This window comes from Phycodurus eques, chromosome 3 (assembly GCF_024500275.1).
Source record: "Phycodurus eques isolate BA_2022a chromosome 3, UOR_Pequ_1.1, whole genome shotgun sequence".
NCBI lineage: Eukaryota > Metazoa > Chordata > Actinopteri > Syngnathiformes > Syngnathidae > Phycodurus > Phycodurus eques.
In genome coordinates this window covers 1,890,261-1,911,840 of record NC_084527.1, presented here as the reverse complement: position 1 = coordinate 1,911,840, position 21,580 = coordinate 1,890,261, and the positions used below count along the sequence as shown (strand labels likewise).

The following is a 21,580-nucleotide window of genomic DNA, read 5'->3' as shown; positions in this document are numbered from 1 at the left end:
TGACAAGAGAATACAGTAGTAGGGCTTGACAGGACACTACGTATATACTGACAATTTCTTTCTATATAAGAAGGACACATTTTGCAGTGAATTGTGGCAGAATATATTGAGTGATTTGAAATTAGCATCAATATTGATTCGCTAATTTAGAAAAAAATCAATCAATCAATCAAATAAAATCACCTCCTACTGCTTTGCGCTTGGACAAATGAGAGCGAAATTTGGGGTTGAATGAGCCCTTAAAGAAAAGAACGTCTGCTAAGAGAAGCACTCCAGTGTTGGCGGTGTAGACGATGCGCCCGATGACTTCAGAGTTGCCTCGCGTTATTTACATATGCAATATGCATAAGCAAGGTTACGTTGTGAGGGTGAAATAACTGCCGGATAGAAGGGGGGAGAAAGAAGGAGGGCTTTGCTGTGCGCGAGTGTGTGTGGTGGTGATGGAGAGAGGGTGTGCGCGATGTGCAGAAAATTGGCCTTATCAATATTTAAGCAAGCCTCGCGGCATATTTATGGCAGACAATAGAGCAGACATGCAAGTGTCTCATTTGAGGGGAAGTCTATTTATTACACGCTGAAATCGAGGCTGTACATTGGCTGTTCATTGATCGATCTCCGGCACACTTTCGTCGCGGGGAGCCCCCGTCCGTCCTTGCTCGGTGGACGTTCTGTTTTTTTTCTGAAAATTGCTCTTTGACAATCCAGTGTGCATTACAAATGTACACTGAGGAGATATCTCTACATATGGCAAGCACATGTATGCAATTTAATCACGTGAAAAGTGGGAGGAGGAGAAGTAAAAGGTCTCAAGTTTTTTTTTTTTTTCTCCTTTCGCTCAGAGAGCGGTGGCCTCTCCGAAAATGTTTCCATGTGTTGTGTCTGAGCACACTGAGAGCAACGAAGGAAAACATTCTCTCCTCCAAACCACATGCAACAGATTCTTTCTGAATCCAAATAAATCAACTCCGTGCGTCAGATCATGTGACATTCCCCCCCCCCCCCCCCCATTATTTTTTTTATTTTTTTAATTTATTTATTTATTTTTATTATTTTTTTTTTAGCTTTGTGTTATTCCCAACATATCCTGTGTCGGGCATATTCCCCGCCCCCGTATCCGAGTGTGCACGCACACAAACACAAACAAGAAACACGCTGGAACGCACATTCAGACTTTCCATTTCCCGTGCGTAAGATCACCTGTGCAGACAGAATGGCGTGCTTGAGTGCGACATGCTCGGGCAGGAAAAACAGGAAAGGAGTTCAAGGGTGTCCAACATGAAATTCGCAGAGTTAGGGGAAACCCAGCGCTCTTGGCAGCGCTCCGCCTTGGGAAGAAAAGTAAGGCGAGTTTTACTTGTGCTCTCGATCAGCTCGTGAACGTTTCGGTTTATATTTTGGCAGCGCACACGTCGTGGAGTCCAACAAGCATTAAAGGCAAAAGTAATTTCAGTGATTTGTTCCAAAATACACAAAATGTGTTTGAAGTGCTGCAAACATGCGCAAAGACTGACAATTTAGTACTGATTTGTTGAGATGTCGCGTTCAACCACCGGAGGCAAATGACTGGCGTGTTTTTGACACGCCTGGCAAATAAAGAGGATTCTGATTCTTTTTCAGCTTTTCAGAACCAAGCGCAAGGGCGTACTCGGCCTTTCCGGCATGAGTCGGGCCTCCTGTCGTTCCGGACGACCCGGCCGCCGGGCCGCTCGCCGGCCTGCTAGCGAGCCGCGCCGCGCCGCGCCGCTATGTTATGTTATGTGCGCGCACACATACGACACAGATATTTCAGGGAAATTTTAACCGTTTATTACACAGCAGCACACGTTATTCAGTCCGTGGCTCACACTGCAGACATTCTAGCGCGTTTGTACGAACCAATTTGATTGACAGCGGAAAAACTTGTGGGGCTTGTTTTCAGCGTATTCAGACAAGAATCCACTGTTATTTCATCCCCAGAAATTGTGTTTGCATCTATTTCTATATTGCACAGCATTTATTTTTAACCACACAGGGATCCGAATAAGGTAACTATAACGTTCTGCGGTTGGAACAGATTCATCGAATTTCCATTTAGTCCAACGGGAAACGTGACCTCGGTTTTCCGAACATTTCGGGTCACGGGACCGAGTTAAGCTCGTAACATGAGGTTCCGCTGTAGTTGGCGATTAGTTTTTTTTTCTTTTTTCATTCAAACTTTAGCAGGCTTGTTAACAACACTGGGGTGTGTCAAATTGGAAAGACATTTTATTTTCAATTTCCAGGGACCTTAAAAGGAGTTCAAAATACGATATTGCATTTTTCCGACTACATTTTAGAGTGTTTTTATGAGGATTTCCAGATCCCAAACTCGGTTCATTTGCAGTCTTCTGCACGGTCTATTTTTAGCTCATCTCGTAGATGTTTGATAGGGTTGAGGTCAGGACTCTGTGAGGAGTTCTTCCTCACCAAAGTCACCCAAGCAAGCCTTGAAGGACCTCGGCCTCTCACAATAGAATTTTCCAAAATGTTTCCGCAAGATGAAGAAATAAGATTAAGGGAGACCTAAACGCTCTCGTGCCTGATTTATTCATGAAGAGGATTTTGGATTGATTTATTTTTTTGTTCCAATATTTTTTTCCAACCCATAATTCACTTGTGGACTGCAGAGCATCAGCCGCTTCGGCAGTCTTTCTAGGGTACGTCGGGAGGTGAGGGGTCGCGAGGTCGGTGGCTGAAGTCGGACCGGACATCACGAGAGACACGCGCGCTTTGGCCCAAATTATAAGAACATCGTGATTTTATTTCATTTTTTTTATGAATCGGAGGGGTTAATGAATGGAAAATGGGATGTTGGGCAACGATCCTATTTTGTCTGCCCTCATTCATACACGGTACACTAAAAGACCACAATATTAATAACGTACACCTGCCCAAACTAATGGACAATCAATAGAAGAGCTGTATATTACATGGTTAACTTAAGCTGTAATAATTATCATCATCTTTGCTGTACAAATTCATTTGAAATGAATATGGTTATTACTGGCGTTGTAGTTTGTGACGGTGTACAATTGATCATGTCGAGTGAAAGGTATTTATGGTTATGAAAGCGCCAAGTTTGATAACACTCGTATATTTGATGTCACAAAATTGCGCTGATAAATTCTGACATTCCCAATCAAATGTATGAGGAAAAAGTGCGTGGCCAAAAAGGGCCAAAGTTTTTGTTTGACCCTCACGAGTTTAACCAGAAAAAGGTCAAAAACACTCCAATCCATAATTTGGTTGCCGTCAGCACATTGAAATGTCGAAGCGGATGTCGTATTGTTCGAAAGTGATCAACGGGCCGGGCCGCAGAGGGGCGCCGCGTTCCCCGCGCGTCTGTCAGCCATTGCGGGCTCGCTCATTGTCAAATCGGGCCGCGCGCTCTTCGCCGGAGCCGAGATGCAGATTTATGCCAGAGCAACGCCGGTGCTTGCATATTAGATGAAAGCCTTGTTTGCATATACCCGCTCCCCTCCCCCGCCTTTCTCCCTCTTCCTTTTTTTCCGAGGCGTCACTTTAATATGTATGCAAATGGACTCGGCTCCACGGGCAGAGATGTGTGGAGTCCTGTCCTGCAGTCAGGAGGTGTAGGAGAGATTGTGTTTGTATTTATGAGGCATGGGCCCTGCCGCTCTTGGGGGGGGGGGGGGAAATGCAGCGCGTGGTGTGGTGGTGGAGGCGGAATGCAGATATGCCAATAACAGAGGTCACGCTTGTCACTGATGATAAGAAGAGACAATTAGGATGTAGTATAGCTGTAATGTAACCTCCCCGTACGCCCTCTCTTTGCACGCAAATCCACGAGCCTGCAAAGCTCCGCTCTGACGACAAGAACAAAGCAAAGGCAACCGGGTGAAGCTTTTCGGGAATGCTCGACTTAATGCCGCGGTCTTCACTTTGTGCTGCACGAGGATGGGAAATCCCGGGTGATTGGTTTGCGTCAAAGAAGAAACTATTGATCCCTCGCATCCCTCGGGGGGGGGGGGGGATCACTGTCAGGGGCAGAGGCAGAGACGACAAGGTCAGGTCACCTGTGAGAGTGGAACCTCCAACCCATTTCGTTGGTCTGATGAGTCCTGGGCAGGACGCGAGAACCTCGGATCACATCCTCAAAGTGTGCAATCACAAGAAAATGAATTCACTTCACAGCGCAAATGTCTCCAAAATTGCTCTCGCATCTGAATACACGCAGCACCGATGCAGACGGAACAGGATTCTACATTCAACATGTTCTATACACTGCATATATACTGTGTGTGTGTGTGTGTGCGCGCAAATATATGTCACATGAACTTGCTCACATGGCTGTTATTATATTTAAACCATAATAATACCTTGGCCTGGTGCCAACCAGTAATCTACCAAAGCGCGCACACACACACACACACACGCGCGCAGGACTGTGAAAATCAAATGTTCTCTCTCCCTCAGACACACACACACACACGCACGCACGCACGCACACGCGCACACGCCCCTTCCTCCATCATGAATAAACCATACTGTGTCTATGAGTCATACACCACCCCCACATCCCTCTGACCCACTCCCCCCTATTTGGTGCTGCTGGAGAGGAAAAAAAAAGGAATAGGCTAATTAACGTGATGGCTAGCTCGAGCTTCTGTCAGCAGCTTGTGGGGGCCTCTCAAGCAGTCAGACTCCTCCGGTCTCTGGTTTGAGCTGCTCTCTCCCCAACTGGCATCTCTGGAGAACCGGGGCCCTTCATTCATATTCAGCCCCAGTCGCAGGCACCTGGAAGCGGCCAACGCGCGTCCCCGCAACCCCCCCCCCCCCCCCCGCAATGTCTAGGCCTCACTGCTGGAAAACGCCCCCCCCCCCCCCCAAAAGAAAACATACAAATATTGTGTTCCAAAGCCACAACCCCAAACCGAAAACTACATCGGAGAGATGTCGGCGCTTGAAAGCTCACCTCGGCGCGGACACGACCCGACTGACGGGAGCGAGATAGCGAGAGCAACGGAGAGCTTGCTTGCCTTGGTGGACGAGCGCGGTCGCCATGGCAACGCAGCCGGGAGAGCGAGAAACAGGAACATACAGAATCTGTTTCTGCTGAGACTTGCACATGTGGCAGTGACACGGTGCGTGTGCGTGTGTGTGCGTGCGTGCCTGCTGAGTGTCCGAGCCTTTCTTTCTTTTGCTTTTTGTTGGTTTTTTTTTTTCGCCCAATGACTCACGGACATCACGGTGCAACGGAGGAACACAAGCGGCCTCTTTCACTCAAATGTGTCGAGGCAGAATGTGGCTGCCAGTATGACGAAAGCGGCAGAAAAGAGCAAATTAGACGCAAGAGGAGAGCGCAGTCGGTTTTTTCGCCTGTTTTCTTTTCAACGCCGCTCCCCTTCTGCCTGTCTTCGCTTTTGCCTCTTTCTCCCCGCCCCGCCCCTTTCCTCAAGGGAATAAAGGTCGTAACGCGAATGATTACTCGAACCCGAGTTGCCATAGAAACGCAGTCACGTGACTGGCGCAGGCACGCAGAGACCACAACAAAGGGGTGGATCAGGAACCAGCACTGGAAAGAGCCGCCGTGCCGTGGCTCGCCTTCCCGGTGCCTGAGTGCATTCCGCTCAAATTCAAGCTTTAAAAATAGGCGAGCAGCACGAGGCGGGGAGAGGAAAGCACAGAAAAGTCGACTCCGAAGAGCCGGGAGCTACGATTAGAGAGTTTTATGAATGTGGACTGCAACACTGCAGTGTGCCTTCTATTCACGAGCATGCCAAGGGTGTGTCCTATTCATCATGTCCTTCTTGGAGGCACGACTCAGGCGCCAGTTGTCTGGAATTAGCGAAATGGCGTCAGTTGCAGAAATGACGAGGGCGGTGAATATGTCTGCTTCGGAAATTCGAACCCCTTTCAAGAGCCGCGGAAAAAAACTTGATCGTTACTGTCGAGTCTTGCTGGTTGGCTTTTTCCACGAGGAAAACAAAAAAAATGGTTGTGGCGGGAAAACGAGGCATCCGAGCCCATATCTCCAAATGACTGCATTGTAGTTATGATATACGTCGAGTGAAAAGTAGGAGGAGTCAGGGTGCAGCATAAGACGCCACCTCATCCAGTAGATGCGCAACCGACTTCCGCATTGGGAAAAAGCGGTCGAAGCGTTTCCTCCCGGTTCGGACGAATGTCGAAGGGGGCCGTGACGAAGCGCCTGTGCGATATTGAAATATGATTCTTCTTCTTATATATATTTTTTTAATCCATTTGTCACCACAGAGCCACCGAAGATGGCAATATTCGATGTTTAGACTTTGTTCGCGTTTGCACATGTCACATTTGCATCAGTAAATGATACACGTGTATTATACACTTGTGTCCGAAGACACCAGCCATAAAAACAAAAACAACATTTTAAAATCAAGTTTAGCTCTAAAAACAAACCATAGTCACGCGTGTCGCGTGTCTGCGATGACTACGCACTTAACTAAAAGTTCCGGTTTTTCGGCAGTGGGCTTTTTACGCCGCGTCGTCGCTTACTTTTAAAAGTAACAAGCTCATTTTTAAAGTGTAAGGAGTAGAAAGTACACATAGTTGAAGTCAAAAGTCACCAGCAAAATGAATAGTCAAGTCAAGTACAGAAACCTGAAAAATCCATTTTAGTACAGTAACCTGGTTACAAGTGCTCGGTTACTTCCCACCTCTGCTTAAGTCAAAGCTGAAACTCAATGAGGTCGAGTTCACGGTGGACAAGGTTTGGAAACGTCCAAAGTCGTACTCCAAGAGGAAAAGCGAGAACATGTCTTCCTTGGACTGACTTGGCTTCATCCAACTTTTCATTCGCGTCTCAATTATAGAAATCCAATCCGTTGTTTTGATCCTTTCACTCCACTGGGATCCAATAGTGGGAAGTTTGATTGACACCGTCAGAGATGTATTACTTTAACAACAGCTTCTTTTTCAACATTCCAACGTGCAATACAGCTCTACGCAAACAAAATTCAGAAAAAAATCAAGCTCTACTAAGTCAACAAACACCATATCAAATTCATACCTCTCAACCTGTGTGAATAAAAACCTTTTGAGCAGATTGATCAATTCTTGTAGATTTCTCACTTGTAAGTCACAATTGAATCTGTACAGTCACAATCATTTGTGAGCGCAACGGCGGCCACATAATGACTTTACAAAGCATTTTCTCCAAAAGTTGAATAAGAAGGTGTCCTGTCCCAACAGGATTCGCTTATTCTGCATCCTGTCCACCCCCAACGGAGATTAGTCCCAGGCCCTGGTTGAACCCGTCGACCTGCAACCATCTCTCAAAAGCTGAGAGAACAGCCGCCATCCCCCACACTCGACACGCACACACACACACACGCACACACGCATAGAACAATTAGGAATGATCTTACAACACAATGTTTAGGCGACCGGCACTATGGGACGTTGGGATCTGGGGGAAAAAAAAAACTCCATGGTTTCATCTTATTTTTTTTTAGCAACCATTCATTGTAGTGTTCTCCATCAACACCAGAAGAGCAATAGGACGCGGCACATTTTCAACTGATGAAGTCACCACATCTGCGGTTACGAACACTAAGTGCTCTGTGCTTCAACTCCGGCTCTCTTTCTTTCCCTCGTTTCTTTCCCCGTCTCCCGCACGACGACGAAGCATCGCTAGCCTCCATACTAGCAAGCGCCTAGTTCGCTGCGGCAAACAAATAAGCGCTCAATCTGAAGGGGGGCGTGAGCCCCTAACAGACTCTCAAGTCCACCTCCAAGTCCCGTGAGGCTAGAGGCAGCAGCTGAGTGTTTAGTGGTGTCTGCAATTATTCCGTGTCTAGACAACGTCGAGTGATGCACGTTCTGCTCAGGCACCGCTCTATAGGAGAATAGGCCTGCTGGAACACATGCGAGGTCTTGCAGCTGGTGACGTAGTCGAACATGAAGGGGGGGGGGGGGGGGGGGGGTCAGAAAGAAGGATCCAAACTACAGTTTTTGTTTTGTGGTTCTCAAAGATGTCAAATGTAAATTGTAATGATACAATAATGTGTCAAATGCTGTAAGGTATTGTGGGTTTGTATGAATTTCATGAAACTGTCCATCATTCCATTTTCTACCGCTTACGGTAATAGATGGAATGTCAGTCAAAAATGCATTTTATTAAAAAAAAATAATAATAATAATAATCTGGAATATAAAAGAGTGTACATTTTTTTGGGTAAGAAAATAAGAATCTCATTTTCTACAACTCAGCCAGACTTCTGATTCCCACAGATTAGCTGGTCCCATGTGGCACGTACGTGCACACAATCAACCGAGTTCCAAGACAAAATCAGGTACTCATTTATTTCTCCTAGTCATCTTTAAAACCTGTGCAAGGAATACATTTTTGGCCTTCCACTCTCTATGGACAAGACAGCAGCGCTGACAAAGGATGTCATGGAGGAGCTCGCTGACCTGCGCGAGGCTGAAATGAATTAGAAAACCCATGATTTTTACAGGAGAAGACACAAAAATGGCCATGACAGTAATTGGCCTTGGTGCACCATACAAAATCTTGTCTTGTGAAGTGAGGCTGATAGAAAGTAAGGGAACAGCCTCAAAGTACACCGCGCAAAACTTATCCATCTGAAGGCATTTGAGACCACATGCAATCACCAAGAACACGTGAAGTCTTGTGGCGCCTGTAAGGTTCCTCTGCTCAAGAAGGCACGCCTTCAATTTGCCAGTGAACATCGAAATGACTCAGAGAAGACTCGGAAGGATTTAAAAAAAAAAAAAAAAAAAAAAAAAGCGTGACTCGAAAGTAATCTGTTTACGACCCAAATAATCCACCAAAAGATGGCAGCTTTGACCACGTTGAGGCGCCAATCAACAGAGCCATGTACTGTAAAATCTTGGATGAAACTCTCCTTTCCTCAATAAGAACACTGAAGATGAGTTGTGGACCGCATGACAATGACCCAAACTTACAGCCAGGACAACAAGGAAGTGGCTCAAGAAGAAGCATATTAAGTCCATGGAGCGGTCGAGTCAGGGTCCAGATGTTGGGAACCTAACAGATAAACCTGAGGAGGCAGATGAAGATTCAAGTTTCCAAGCGGCAGCCAAGAAACGTCAATGACTTAAGAGAGTTTCTGTCAAGAGGAGTGGGCAAAAGTCCCTCCTTGAGCTGTGTCCTGGTGACCAACAACAAGGATGATCTCATTGCCGAGGATCAAATTGCTTGAGGATCAAATACTTATTTCACGCAATAAACTGCACTGCATTTTGTAACTTGTGTTTTTCCAAACATTTTTGAATGATATTCTGTCGACAGTCAAAATCTATAAACAAACATCAATAGTAGAGACTTAGGTCGTTAGGAAAGTTACAAATTCAGCAGCAAATCAAATAATTACTTCCCTCTCTGTCGACAGCCAGAAAACAATCCACACCTATGAGCAGTTCATCCATCCATCCATCCATCCGTTTTCCTGCGCTTATCGCGGGGGGCAGCAGCCTCAGCGGGGAAGCCCAGACTTGCCTCTCCCCAGCCACTTCATCCGGCTCTCCCGAGGGGATCCCGAGGCGTTTCCAGGCCAGCCGGGAGTCGTAGTCTCTCCGCCGTGTCCCGGAACACCTCACCGGGCAGGCTTCCGGGAGGCATCCGAATCAGACGCCCCAGCCACCTCACCTGGCTCCTCTCGATGCGGAGGAGCAGCGGCTCTACTCTGAGCCCCTCCCGGATGACCGAGCCTCTCACCGGTTCTCTAAGGGAGAGCCCGGACACCCTGCGGAGGGAACTCATTTCGGCTGCTTGTATCCGGGATCTTGTTCTTTCGGTTTAGTTTTGAATTAACTTAAGAGGCACTTTGTGTGTGTGTATGAGGAACTGGACAAAACACACACAAGTACAGGGAGAATATGTAAAAACTCCACATAGAAAATCCTGAGTCCAGACTCAAAGCCAGAACTTCTGACTATGAGGAATACGTGCTAGCCACATGACTCACCGTGCTGCAGAATTGTAGAACATCAGTGAATTTGATATACAGAATGTTGGTCTTGGTTCAGTTCCGGTCAGCATCTCAGCCCTCTTCCTCATAATGTTCACATTTGGACTTTGACCAACATCCACAGTGGCTCGCCGTTGCGAGGCTTCAAACGGGATGTTCGCAGAGGCAAGAGGAAGCTTTGCTTGCAGTGTCACCAGCGGGTTGCAACAGAGATTGCGAGAGACCGGAAGAGTCACAGAAAGGCATAGAAGTGGACCATCCTTGGAAATGTATTGGCTGAAATAAGGATCAAACGCACGTTGCAGATTTTGCCATTTAGCTCCTTGTCAGAGAACAGCATGACATTAGACAAGACAATAAAATAGCAAGGAAGACTTTATTGTGTTACATTATTACTTTGGCGTTATTAAGAAGAAATCGTGAGCAATAAAGTACGCAAGAGTTTCTGTTCCTCCCCACCGAAGTGTTTTGCACTTTGCACCAAAACGTGCTAAAACGTTTAAATTCAAAACTGTGAGTGGTTCCTTTTCATGAGCAGGACCTAATTATGTAGCGAAGTCTGTGTGGGAAAAGTATAATTTGAGGAAAATAAAGGCCTTAGAAAACATGCAGGGGCTTGAATGAAAGCTCGTGTGAAAGGAAAGGCTGTGAGAGAATGAGCAGGTGTGCTGGAAAGACCCACGGGCTTCAGGGAGAGACTAGATCAATAACTAATTTCAGTTCAGAGCTTCACCCGCACCGTTTTCCAATAAATGCTGGATGGAGACAGCAGACTTCGGCCCACGCCCGACTATCTCGATTCTATCGAGCTGGCGGTGGAGGAGACTGTGGAAGGAGGCCGTTTTGTCCTGAATGAAAACAAATACGCCATTGTTGACTGGATGGATTGTGTTTGTACATCATGTACATCGCACAAAATGTTAGCCAGCTTCGCTCATCCCTGTAGCTTTAAAAGCTTGTGCCTCCTGCAAACCCCCTCCCTTCCTCTGCTTCAGCCGGGGCCGGTGTTGAGGTTTTGTCAAGAGGATACAGGCAGATTGAGGCAGACAGGAGAGTGAAGCGTGTGTCATGCAGGGCTGCTGCTGCTGCTGCTGCTGCTGCCGAGGCGCTTCTCCTCAGAGGCTGTGACCTAGATAACCGAGAGGAGCTGGAGCGCCTGCAAGCCTTGGAGCCACTCCAGCCTCGGCAATGTCAGGATGGGGTTAGTTGTGTAACGCAACGTCCTATTTAGTTTGCTTGTCACACACACACGGATGCCCGCACCATATAGCGTATGGAACCCATGCACAAGCCGTCTCTCATATGTGCCGTTGTCCAAGAGGAGACAGACGGAAAGGCTTCTTCTGAAAATGGGAGGGAGCGCATGAGAGGAAAGAAATCATCCCTAAACTCATTTGAGTTTAAACATAAGAATTAAGAATGCTTAGTCAAACTTTCCATGTCACTGCGAAGCCAAGCCGAGTACAAGCAAGCATCCATCCATAGGGCACTCGAGCTGCACCTTTGGAATCGCCACATTTCAACACTTTACCTCATGCTCACACTTTTTAACATTAACTACAATGTTTGGTTAACTAGGCAGTTGATATGTATGAGTAAAACTGTCTCCGGAGTCGGTGAAGGTAGATACGCTGCATTCTCACCGCATCATCCAGGAATTACTACGTCGTAACATTTTTATGCAGTGTGTTGACAAACAGAAATAGTCCATCACCACAATGTGTGAGCGTGTGTGCGACTTTTTATTAGTCCAGCTTCATTTTCAGTGGGAAGAAAACTAATTTCACAACACAATCACTGCGGAGATAGGGCAATACAACAACTTTAGCAGGCTGCAGCGTAAATACCCAATAGAGAAATACTGCCACCTGGTGACATTCATATTGAATTGCAGCACCCTAACAGCCTCACATCTTAGATCACATCGCAAATCACGACAATCAATTTGACTCAATTGAACAACTGAAGGCACAAATACATCACGATTGAATCTACGCCACACGCCTCGATAGTTTGCAGGTCTTCTGCTGTAGTCGACGGAACGTACAGCTGCTTTACATTATTGCCCATAATTGACAGGAAGTACGAAAACAAAATGGTGATAGTACGCATCAGATGATCAAAGCGGGCTTTGCTGAGGCTTAAAACAGTCCCAACCAGGTTCTGGCTTATGTGTGCGTTCAGGAAGAAGGAATCCTTTCAGTCTGTCTGGTAAGGGCAAAGCATTGATTCTCTCTTCCCGTGGCCAGGGTCGCAGGTGGCTCCTTATAAAAGCCCTGCAAAGGCATCTGAGAGCAGGAGGGGACGCATCATGCTTGACCACCCGGCTGTATAGATCTTGTAGAGCTTGACCATACGGGTGAGGGTCTTGTCCAAACGTAAGCGGTTGAGGCCTGGAACGCAGCTTGACTGCGGGGTGGTTTACCCTCGCTAGGTCCAGCAACAACTCGGCTCGCTCGAGGAGCTCGGAGGCGTAATTCGGATCCGAGCACTGCCGTGGGGCCGTCTGCAGCCGTTGGAAAATAAGGGCGGAAGCTCGCCAGCAGGAGTCGCTGTGGGCACACGCCAAAGAGGCTCCGCTCTGGATGACCAGCACGGCCAGGGGGAAGAGCAGGTCAAAGTGCTGCAGGCTCGTTCGGGTCAGCGAGGACTCGCAGTCGTTCGCATCCCAACTTGGATCCACGCCGTGGGCCAGCGGTAAGCGTGCGGTTTGCAGGCAGAATCTTCCAATCTGGGCAGCGTCCTCGGGGTCGGCGTCAAGCGCCTCCTTGACCAGAAACACCAACGAGGACTCAACTGTGTCGCCATCTTCAGTAACGGCTTTCACGTCAGCACCTGTGCAGAAGGTGCACATTCTTGAATTGAAGTTTCCTATCTTTTGATTTGACAATGCTTTACTGATTCCAACTTTTTGCTTCCCCCCCCTCACTGTTTTGGTATTCCAAAATGACTTTAGCAACAGGTCAACTCAGCTTTTTTTTGTTTGCAAAAGCAAAGTTTGTCACTTTGCATCACATGATGAAGTGGCCGGACTTATTAATTTACTCACTGTGCCAGCAGGAGAGCAGCAAGACCTTCACACACCTCTAACATTGCAGGTCACATTTTTTGGATACAGTAAAAAAAAAAAAAATCGTGGACGTATGATATGGTACAGCCCTCGTCTCCAAACACCAAGTCAAGTTAATAATTGTATCGAAGTCAAGCTAATATTTCACTGCATATTTAAGCAAATGGCAACGCCCGAAACTGTGTCCCATGCAGTTACGGGTGTCCCGAGCCAATATTTGATATTGGTTTGATATCAGCAAAAACAAGACAAACAAAAAAAAAAACGAGTATTGGATTATATTGTGTTAGTCTCTCATTATATTCTCCATTTACTTGTCATTCCCTTTGCTTCTTCGCCATCTAGTGGTGATTATTAGTAGGAACCAATTGTTAACCGGAAGTGTTCCACCAGACGCCAATTAAACGAGAAGCATTCGTCAGCCAGCAGGGACTCGGCCGACTACTTTGTTAGTCCTACGCAGCATTGAACATATACAGCGAAGATAACACCAAAGAATTAATGACTATTGACTACAAGGTAGAAAGAAGGGAACAAGTTCGACGAAGAAGACGAGTTAGCCCCTTGTAGATGGGAGCCCACGAGGCTTGTGTATCTTTTGTTTTAATACTTTCTTTCAAAATGTTTATCTTATTGGTTCATAAGGGCAACGTGTATTTATTTGCTTTATGTTTGCGTTTGTGTCCAGTTCTCACAGGTTGTCAAGCTGAAGAACAAACCCTGATTTTTGCTGAACCTCCTGTCGTGCTTACGCGACATCCGGAGGCTGCTACATATTGGACTGGATCTAACATCTCCAATATAAGCAGTCCAATCCAGGCTGAAAGCGTGCACGTGATCACAACAACAGGTAGCTAAGGTGCTAAGTTATGCTAACAAAGTAGCAAGGAAAGAGTGAATGTTGCTTGCTTAAAGTCGAAGTCCAGTTGAAGTTCACTGTAAAACTAAACATTCAACATTCACAGGCCGCCTTTGTTTTTGTTCACAAAAATCACCAGCTTAAAGCTAACCCATGATGACAAACACCACTGACAAGCTAACAAAAATTAGCATCGGAGTTACAGTATATCTATCAAAATAATCAATAGTTGGTTCACAAATACATACAAACAGGCAATATAACAATACTCTCAGGCATATATTCTTCAAACAATGTGAAAAATGATTCTTTTCCTAAGTAAAAGGCAGAATTTCTTTTTTTTAAAAATAATAATAAAAAGTATGTGCGAAGTGTATAAACGCACACATTTTATTAAGAAATCTGTTAACGGATTAAATTTTTGAAATGTGACTGCAGCGTAAATGGACAGATGGGACACACCCATCATGTGAGTTTGACTCGATCGAAATATGTAGATCGGTGAGCGAAATATATTTATTTGAAATAAATCAAAAATATTACACCATTAAGTATATTTTAAATAACTGCTTCTAGTGAGGTGCGATATGACGAATATGTAGAATAGAGACAGTTATGACGTGAGTTTATGTACTGAAATTGAATTGCCTCTGTTCTAGTTTAGTTGAACATGCATGTCCATACATATCGATAAAATACATATTTTAGACAAAAGATTAATGATGATCAAATGATCTGTCATTTTTTTTTTAAACTCCCAAAGCAGACAGAGTAAAATAAATCGCACGTAAATACCATCGGGTTGATTTTGACTCCTTCCTGACCAAAGGACATCAAACTCTTATAATTATCATCCTTAGGTGTGTTAAGAGTGGATTCCTCCCTCATGAACGCGCTCAGTATTTACAACCCAATCTCTTCGTGTGTGAGGAAAGCCAACGTCTGCCCGAGTCATGCCGCCATGAATTGTGACGTGAAAGGGAATGTGGCCATTCAAAGAAGCACCCTGAGTGAGGAGCAACGAAGTGGCAGTAAATGAAAACAAATATGTCTTACCCAATGTCGTTTTTTTTTTTTTTTTTGTATAAAAGTGGGTTCCCAGGCGGCAAGAAGTATTTTCCAAGCAAGTTGTTTTCTTTATCTCCACCACTTCTGCCTCCATTCCCTTCGGCAACAGTCAGCCGTCGGCAAAGATCGACACGTCTCCGTTTTTGTGAGATCACGTAAGATAGTGTGGTGATCGACGGTGGATCAGAATCTGTGCGCGTGGTGTTTTTGTGGTGAGATTATCGGAACGCACCACGCACAATACGACCAAAACTGTTAAGTGGCTGATTTTTTTATCTTTATGCGTGGGGTCTGCCACAGATACAAAAATCTTTTAAGAAATGAAAAATCCTCATGTGGGTATCAGGCCCAAGTCTTCAGGATGTAGCATGATGATTTTTTTTTTTTTTTTTTTTTTTTTTGATCAATGCGTCAACAAGAATGTGAAGTGATCATAGCAACGTGTGGTCAATACCTCTCTGAAGGAGAAGCTGGATATTCTCCGTGTTGTTCACAGTTAGGCCATCACTGCTTGCCAAGGCATGAAGCAAAGGTGTTTTTCCTTTAAAAACAATATCAAAACAATCACTTCATAAACAAGGTCAATCCAAAACTAGGAAGCCCTATTTACACATGAATGTTTTTAAATAAAAACAATGCCCGCCGTTAACAAGAGGGCATTTTTGTGATTAAAATGCATGTTATTCAAAACGGGTCTCAAAAGTTACTGTGACGAGACATTACTCCCATAACATAAATTCTCAAAGCGCAAGAGTGGTGAGTAGAATTTTAAAAATATGCGTGCGGGTACGACTGGGAGGACAAGCAGTTGCGACACTATATGGTACAATTTGCAAGTGACTGACTGTACCTTCAGGTGTGTTTGCAATGCAAATAAACAACAACATGCCGTTATGGTGAATTTAGGAGGTTAACGTAGGTTAATGTACCTCGTTTATCCTGTGCATTCACATTGGCACCCAGGTCAAGCAGGGCAGACGGTCCACGGGCAGACGGTCCACGTCCTCACAGGCAAGATCCAAGGGACTGCTCTCGTGGATCTGATGGGTGGAAAAATTAAAGATTGTTTTTGTGTGTAAAAAAAAAATCAACAAATCCCAAACAAAGAGAACATATGTACTTGGCCACAAAGTAATTGACACCACCAGTACTAGTTTCATAAACATAATGCCATAGTGCCATAAACTAAATTTCATAAACTAAAGTTTAGACACATCCCTTGTATGTTACAGAGCAGCTCTATGCCACTGCAAAACATGACAATTAACAAAAGCATTTTAGATAGCTCGAATAATAGAGCTCATTAGCTTTATAATTCATACTATTTGACTTACCTGGTCTCTTTTTTCAATGTCAGCTTTGTGCTCGACGAGCAGTTTCACCATGTTTGGTCTGTTCCTCAGAACTGCTATATGCAGTGGATTGTAGAAAGACACTGGGTCTGAGGAATTGAAAAACAAAACAACCCCAAATTACATTGAAAATGATCATACAGAATGCATTGTCTTCTCCGAGGGCCATATTCTCCCCTTTGTGCATAATTTTTATGTATTTATTTATTTTTAAACGCGCCCGGCCTGCACACATTCCACCGACACGCATTCTCCCATCCAGACTTCTGACACGCCCACCGTACGTGACCTGGAAATGTGCGCGCCACCACCAAAGAGGAGTTGACTCATTGAAGTCTGAGGCTGGCTGTTAATCATGGAGCATTGACTTTTCCTGATACTTGCGAATGCCGTACAACTCCATTTGGGAAATATAGCACACTTGAAATATAAAAACAGCAACCCTGGCGGATGTGTCGTCACCAGTGAGACGTGTGCACTTCTGCTAACACATTACACTTTGCAGGCATGCGTTTTTAAATTTTTTAAAAATTCTGTATGAAATAAATCCAGTAAGAATACTGTGCTCGTGATCGAACACCTTTTTGGAGGTCCAGCAACATAAAAGGGGGTGTGCCTGCTGTTCTCAGAGATCAACAGTGCCTTGCAACCTTCCTTGCGCAACGGACCAGCTGAAAAACTTACTTTACCATATTAAAGTCCTTGAATAAAGTTGACAAAGTCAACTCAGCGAACATTTTTACTAGACTTTATCATGTTCATTCTTTGTCAATTTTAGGATGACAAGCAGAGGAGAAAGCAAGTTGCCTGCTGTCCAAAAAGCATAAAAAGACACATTTTTGTTTCTACTTTTTAATATGCTGAAACCAACGACGTAGGATTGGCCATTGTATCTAAAATCCAAGCATATTTCATCTTTGTAAATTTGGAGGCAATTGTACAGAGAGAGATCAGAGTAGCATATAAACTCACCCTCAAAATTAAGATCTGCTCTGTACCGTAGAAGCACTTGAGCAGCCTGCACCAGTCCTTGCTCAGCCACCTTAAACAGAGCATAGCCGATGCCTTCCAAGAACACTTCAGACTGGGACTCTCGCTCCAGCAGCTCCACCAAAGCACTGCACAGACATCTCTCATCTTCCGGACTTCTGTGTCAGAAAACAAAAGGAGAAAGTCAAATTACATTTGAAATGAGTAAGATGCTGACTCTGCCTTGTTCTTAATACTGTCATGACACACCCCAGAATGTTATTATTATTATTTTTTTTTAAAAGGTCTGCATATTTACCTGCTCGCGTGACACCAGTCTACTTCTTCCTGCCCGACCACACTCATGACAGCATCCACCAACGGCTGATATTCATATATGATCCTTCGAAATCCGTGGAGGAAAGGCATGGTGGCTCCCCGACCTCTTCAAGCAGTGTTTCCCAACCTTTATGGGGCCAAGGACACATCGTTCCCATGACAAAGAGCCCAGACACACCGCCAAACTGAAACGTCACAAAATACTGACATAATGATCATCTCGACTACAGCTAGCATTCCGTTGCACGAATGGCTACAAGTGGATCCATACACGGGTTCAGCCTTTTCATTTAAAATTCCAGACTTCCTTTAAATTTAAATTAAAGGAAGTCTGGACCCTGAGAGTGACTTCTCTGTCTGCTGGTTAAATCCAAGCCACATGCTTTATCGCCACCATATTGTAACCCAGCGTCTCCTTTTCCATCATGTTTATAGTTTCAAGGAGAAGGAGAAAGAGAGAGAGAGAGGGGGGGGGGGGGGGGGGAGAAAAGGCGACGCCTGTGGGAGATAAAATATTAAACAAAATCTAGTCTCAGTACTAGTTTCAACAGATGAAGAACGAGTTTATTGTGTGTGAAAAAATACATTTTTTGAAAAGGCGGGAGCGACCCCAAACAAGACCATCAATGTCGTCAAGAGCTCCAAAGTCAAACCCCATCAACACATCGAGAAGGTTCAAGGATCAGAGCAGCTACCATCTTGACTTGACGGAACTTGACTGGCAAACGACGCTTAAAGAAGTCGGGCTCAACCTTCCGCCACCTTGTTGTTACAAAAGTCATCGGCCGTCAAATATTCGTAAAATCTTGCCTCGTTTGTTGTTTTCTTTCCGTTGCGTGTCCTAGTGAAACATTGACAAAGTTGACATCGTCATGGAACTGCACAAACATGTAAACAACGTGCACGGTGAACATTGGAGTGAACACTCGCTGTCGCTTTTTTGCCATTTTGACAACAGGAAACGTCCATTGTTCCTTTCACGTTTTGTTCCCCACAGAAACACGATTCTGAAATACAGTTCCGCTTGCTATGGTTTGATCGTCATCATCATTGTGACATCAATCCGTTTGTTGACAAATATTAGGCCTGCTTGTTTGACAATTTGTGACAAGCTACTTGTTTGACTTTACAATTTTGAATTTATCAACGTATACCCATCTTGATTTTTTTGCAATATTTGCCCAATGTTACACTGCACAAGCACTCATAATGGGTCAGATTTTGTGGCCGCCTTGTCGGGCTGTCACTACTCTCATTGTCATGCTACCCAAACGTTTCAAAAGAATTCTTTTGAACATTTCTGAATGTGAGTGTGAATGGTTTATATGTGCCCTGCGATTGGCCGGCAACCAGTTCAGGGTGTACCCCGCCTGTCGGCCGAAGATAGCTGGGATAGGCTCCAGCACGCCCGCGACCCACGTGAGGAAAAGCATTACAGAAAATGAATGGATGGATGTTTCTTTTCTAATATCTTTTTTTTTTTTAAACCGTACCGCCAGTCCACAATAACTGGCATGGCAAAGAGGGATCATTTTCAAAGTTTTTGTTTTTAAATCTCGTTTTGGAAAAGAGCTCATCTGCTCATACATTCTGTAAACGTGTTTATGGAGTATTTAAGCAAAGGAATAATCGTGAATTTTTATGAGGATATATATATATATATATATATATATATATATATATATATATATATATATATATATATATATATATATAGTTATATAAAATCATGAAATCGCGCAATTTGGGGGTTGTAGCCTCAAATTTACAGGAAATCTCTATGAAAGGCATACGTAGCCTCTAGATGGCAGCAATGCTGTAAATCCTTCATGCCGAGATTTGAAAAAAATAATAATAATAAATTAAAAAAAAAAAGGTTTCAGTTCCTGAGTCACTGATGGTGTTGTGGTCCACTCGCCTGACTTTGGTGCGGATTCGGTTCCCACTCAGTGACGGTGTGAATGCGAGTGCGAATGCTTGTCCGTGCCTATGTGTGCCCCGCTACGCCCCGGACTGGACTGGCGACCAGTCCGGGGCGTAGTCCGCCTTTCGCCCGAAGTCAGCCGGGATAGGCTACAGCGCCCCTAACCAGGATAAGCGCTGTTGCAAATGGATGGATGCTTTCAGTTCCTCTGTAGGCTGCTCACCTTTATTGAGCCATTTGCTTGTGACTTTTGGTTTTTTAATTATTATTTTGCGGTGGCCGTAGACAACTTTGGAGGCAGATGGTTCCAGTCCATTCATTTTCTGCCGCGCTTCTCCTCACGCGGGTCGCGGGCGTGCTGGAGCCTATCCCAGGCATCATCGGGCAGGAGGCGGGGTACACCCTGAACCGGTTGCCAGCCAATCGCGTGGTTCCAGTCCTAGCCCACTATTTGCACGCTCCTTTCACTCTGACATCGTTTTTTTTTTTTTTTTTGCACGCCTGTATATACAGTGTTTTATCTGTGTGGTGAACTGTGCGCTGCAACCCAAATGATCATCAGAATGTGAGTTCAATTTACCCTTGAGGGATTAAAAAGAGAATAACACATTGAATGAATTATCTGGATTTCACCTTTTCCAAATCACTTCCGTATTTTTTAAGACTTTGTAAGCACGCCTGCTAAAGAGATGTGGTGAAATAGCAATCTCGGTTTCCCTATTGTTTGGGTAAATCTGTAGCTTGGCGCTGATGTGGTCACAAGTAACAGAAGGGGACAGGGCACATTTCTGTCAGAGGAAGGACAAAAAGGCCTAATTCCGTACTTAAACATGTATCACAGTAACTGTTGATACGCGCCAATGTATATTTCTGCCGTTGTTTCATTCACGTTTCACTGTAAACCATGATTGGATTTATCTTAGTACTCTATTGTGCTACTGGGACCAAAGGGTATGGAAGTGTAGTCAAGTTTTTGCTTTTTAAGATTCATAATTCAATGCGGAAAAGATGTCGATCTTTTCTCTGCATAGTAATTTACCAGACTCGAGTGTGGGGTTAAACTGAAAAATGACGAGAGGAGGACCACAGGAAATAAGACTCTATGCAATTGAGAAAAATATCGAAACGACTTCGTTGGCCACAAATGGTTGGCGATAGCCTCTCTTGAAGCAAGGCCATCACTTAGCTGGTTCACGTTTCCTCTCGGGGGCGGAGAAAGAACGTTGGCAAAGGATGCTGACATGTGATGCGAGGGTGGACTGCCAATGCATCTTGCTGGGGATTCCTGTTCTCGTTCATTTAAACCCAAATATGCACTAATCTGTACTTTTAGTAGACGGCAATGTTGCATTTACGTGACTTGAACACGATTGAGGCGGGCAGGTCAAGCGTCCGGGTGTTCGGCCGGCCCGGTCTGCACGGAGAACAGGTGGATTTGGCGGAAAGGAGGAAGAAAAAGGAAAAAGGGAGCACAAAAAGTTCCCAGGCAGGACGGCCGGAGACCGGGTATCTCTGCTCGCGAGAAGTTCGGAGCGGACGCCCGGTGCCCGATTCCGGGCCCGCGGGGTGCGCTCAGGCCGCCGAACCGGGTAGCTCGGAGCACTTGCCGGATGCTCTGCAGTCGGGCTCGCTCCGATGTGTCCTCGCCACCTCGTGGTGAGGTGGGGCTTCCCGGCTGGGCCGGTCTTCGGGAAATTTCTCGGACGAGACAAGCGCTCTAGCCCGGGTGGTTTACCCCCCGCCGTCATTTCCTACCGCCTTCGGGACCAAAAGGGAAGCTGGATCGCCTCTGAGTGTTACTTTTCCATGGTAGGATTATTTTGTGGTTTAAACCCAGTGGAATCAAATATTATTGGATTTAAGATAACGAGACCATTTCTCCACTTTGCGTTGTCCCGCGCCCATCCTCTTTATTCCCTGCAACCAATGTTTCACTTGTGTTTGTTGAGAATATTGGAATATTTGCAATGTGGCATTTGTGCGGTGTGGAGTGAAACATTTCATCCGGTTCAGTTGACAACA

At 45.2% G+C, this 21,580-nt stretch overlaps 1 protein-coding gene across 1 annotated transcript; it reads right to left on the bottom strand.

Annotated features, from left to right (window-relative positions):
- Positions 1 to 11,732: 11,732 nt before the first annotated feature.
- Positions 11,733 to 18,603, bottom strand: asb6 (ankyrin repeat and SOCS box containing 6). The gene is given in 8 exon segments (XM_061673261.1): positions 11,733 to 12,812; positions 15,429 to 15,515; positions 15,904 to 15,946; positions 15,949 to 16,014; positions 16,309 to 16,415; positions 17,299 to 17,474; positions 17,615 to 17,761; positions 18,445 to 18,603. Coding segments are annotated over 7 exon segments (1,305 nt in total). The 5' UTR covers positions 17,725 to 17,761; positions 18,445 to 18,603; the 3' UTR covers positions 11,733 to 12,096.
- Positions 18,604 to 21,580: the final 2,977 nt, after the last annotated feature.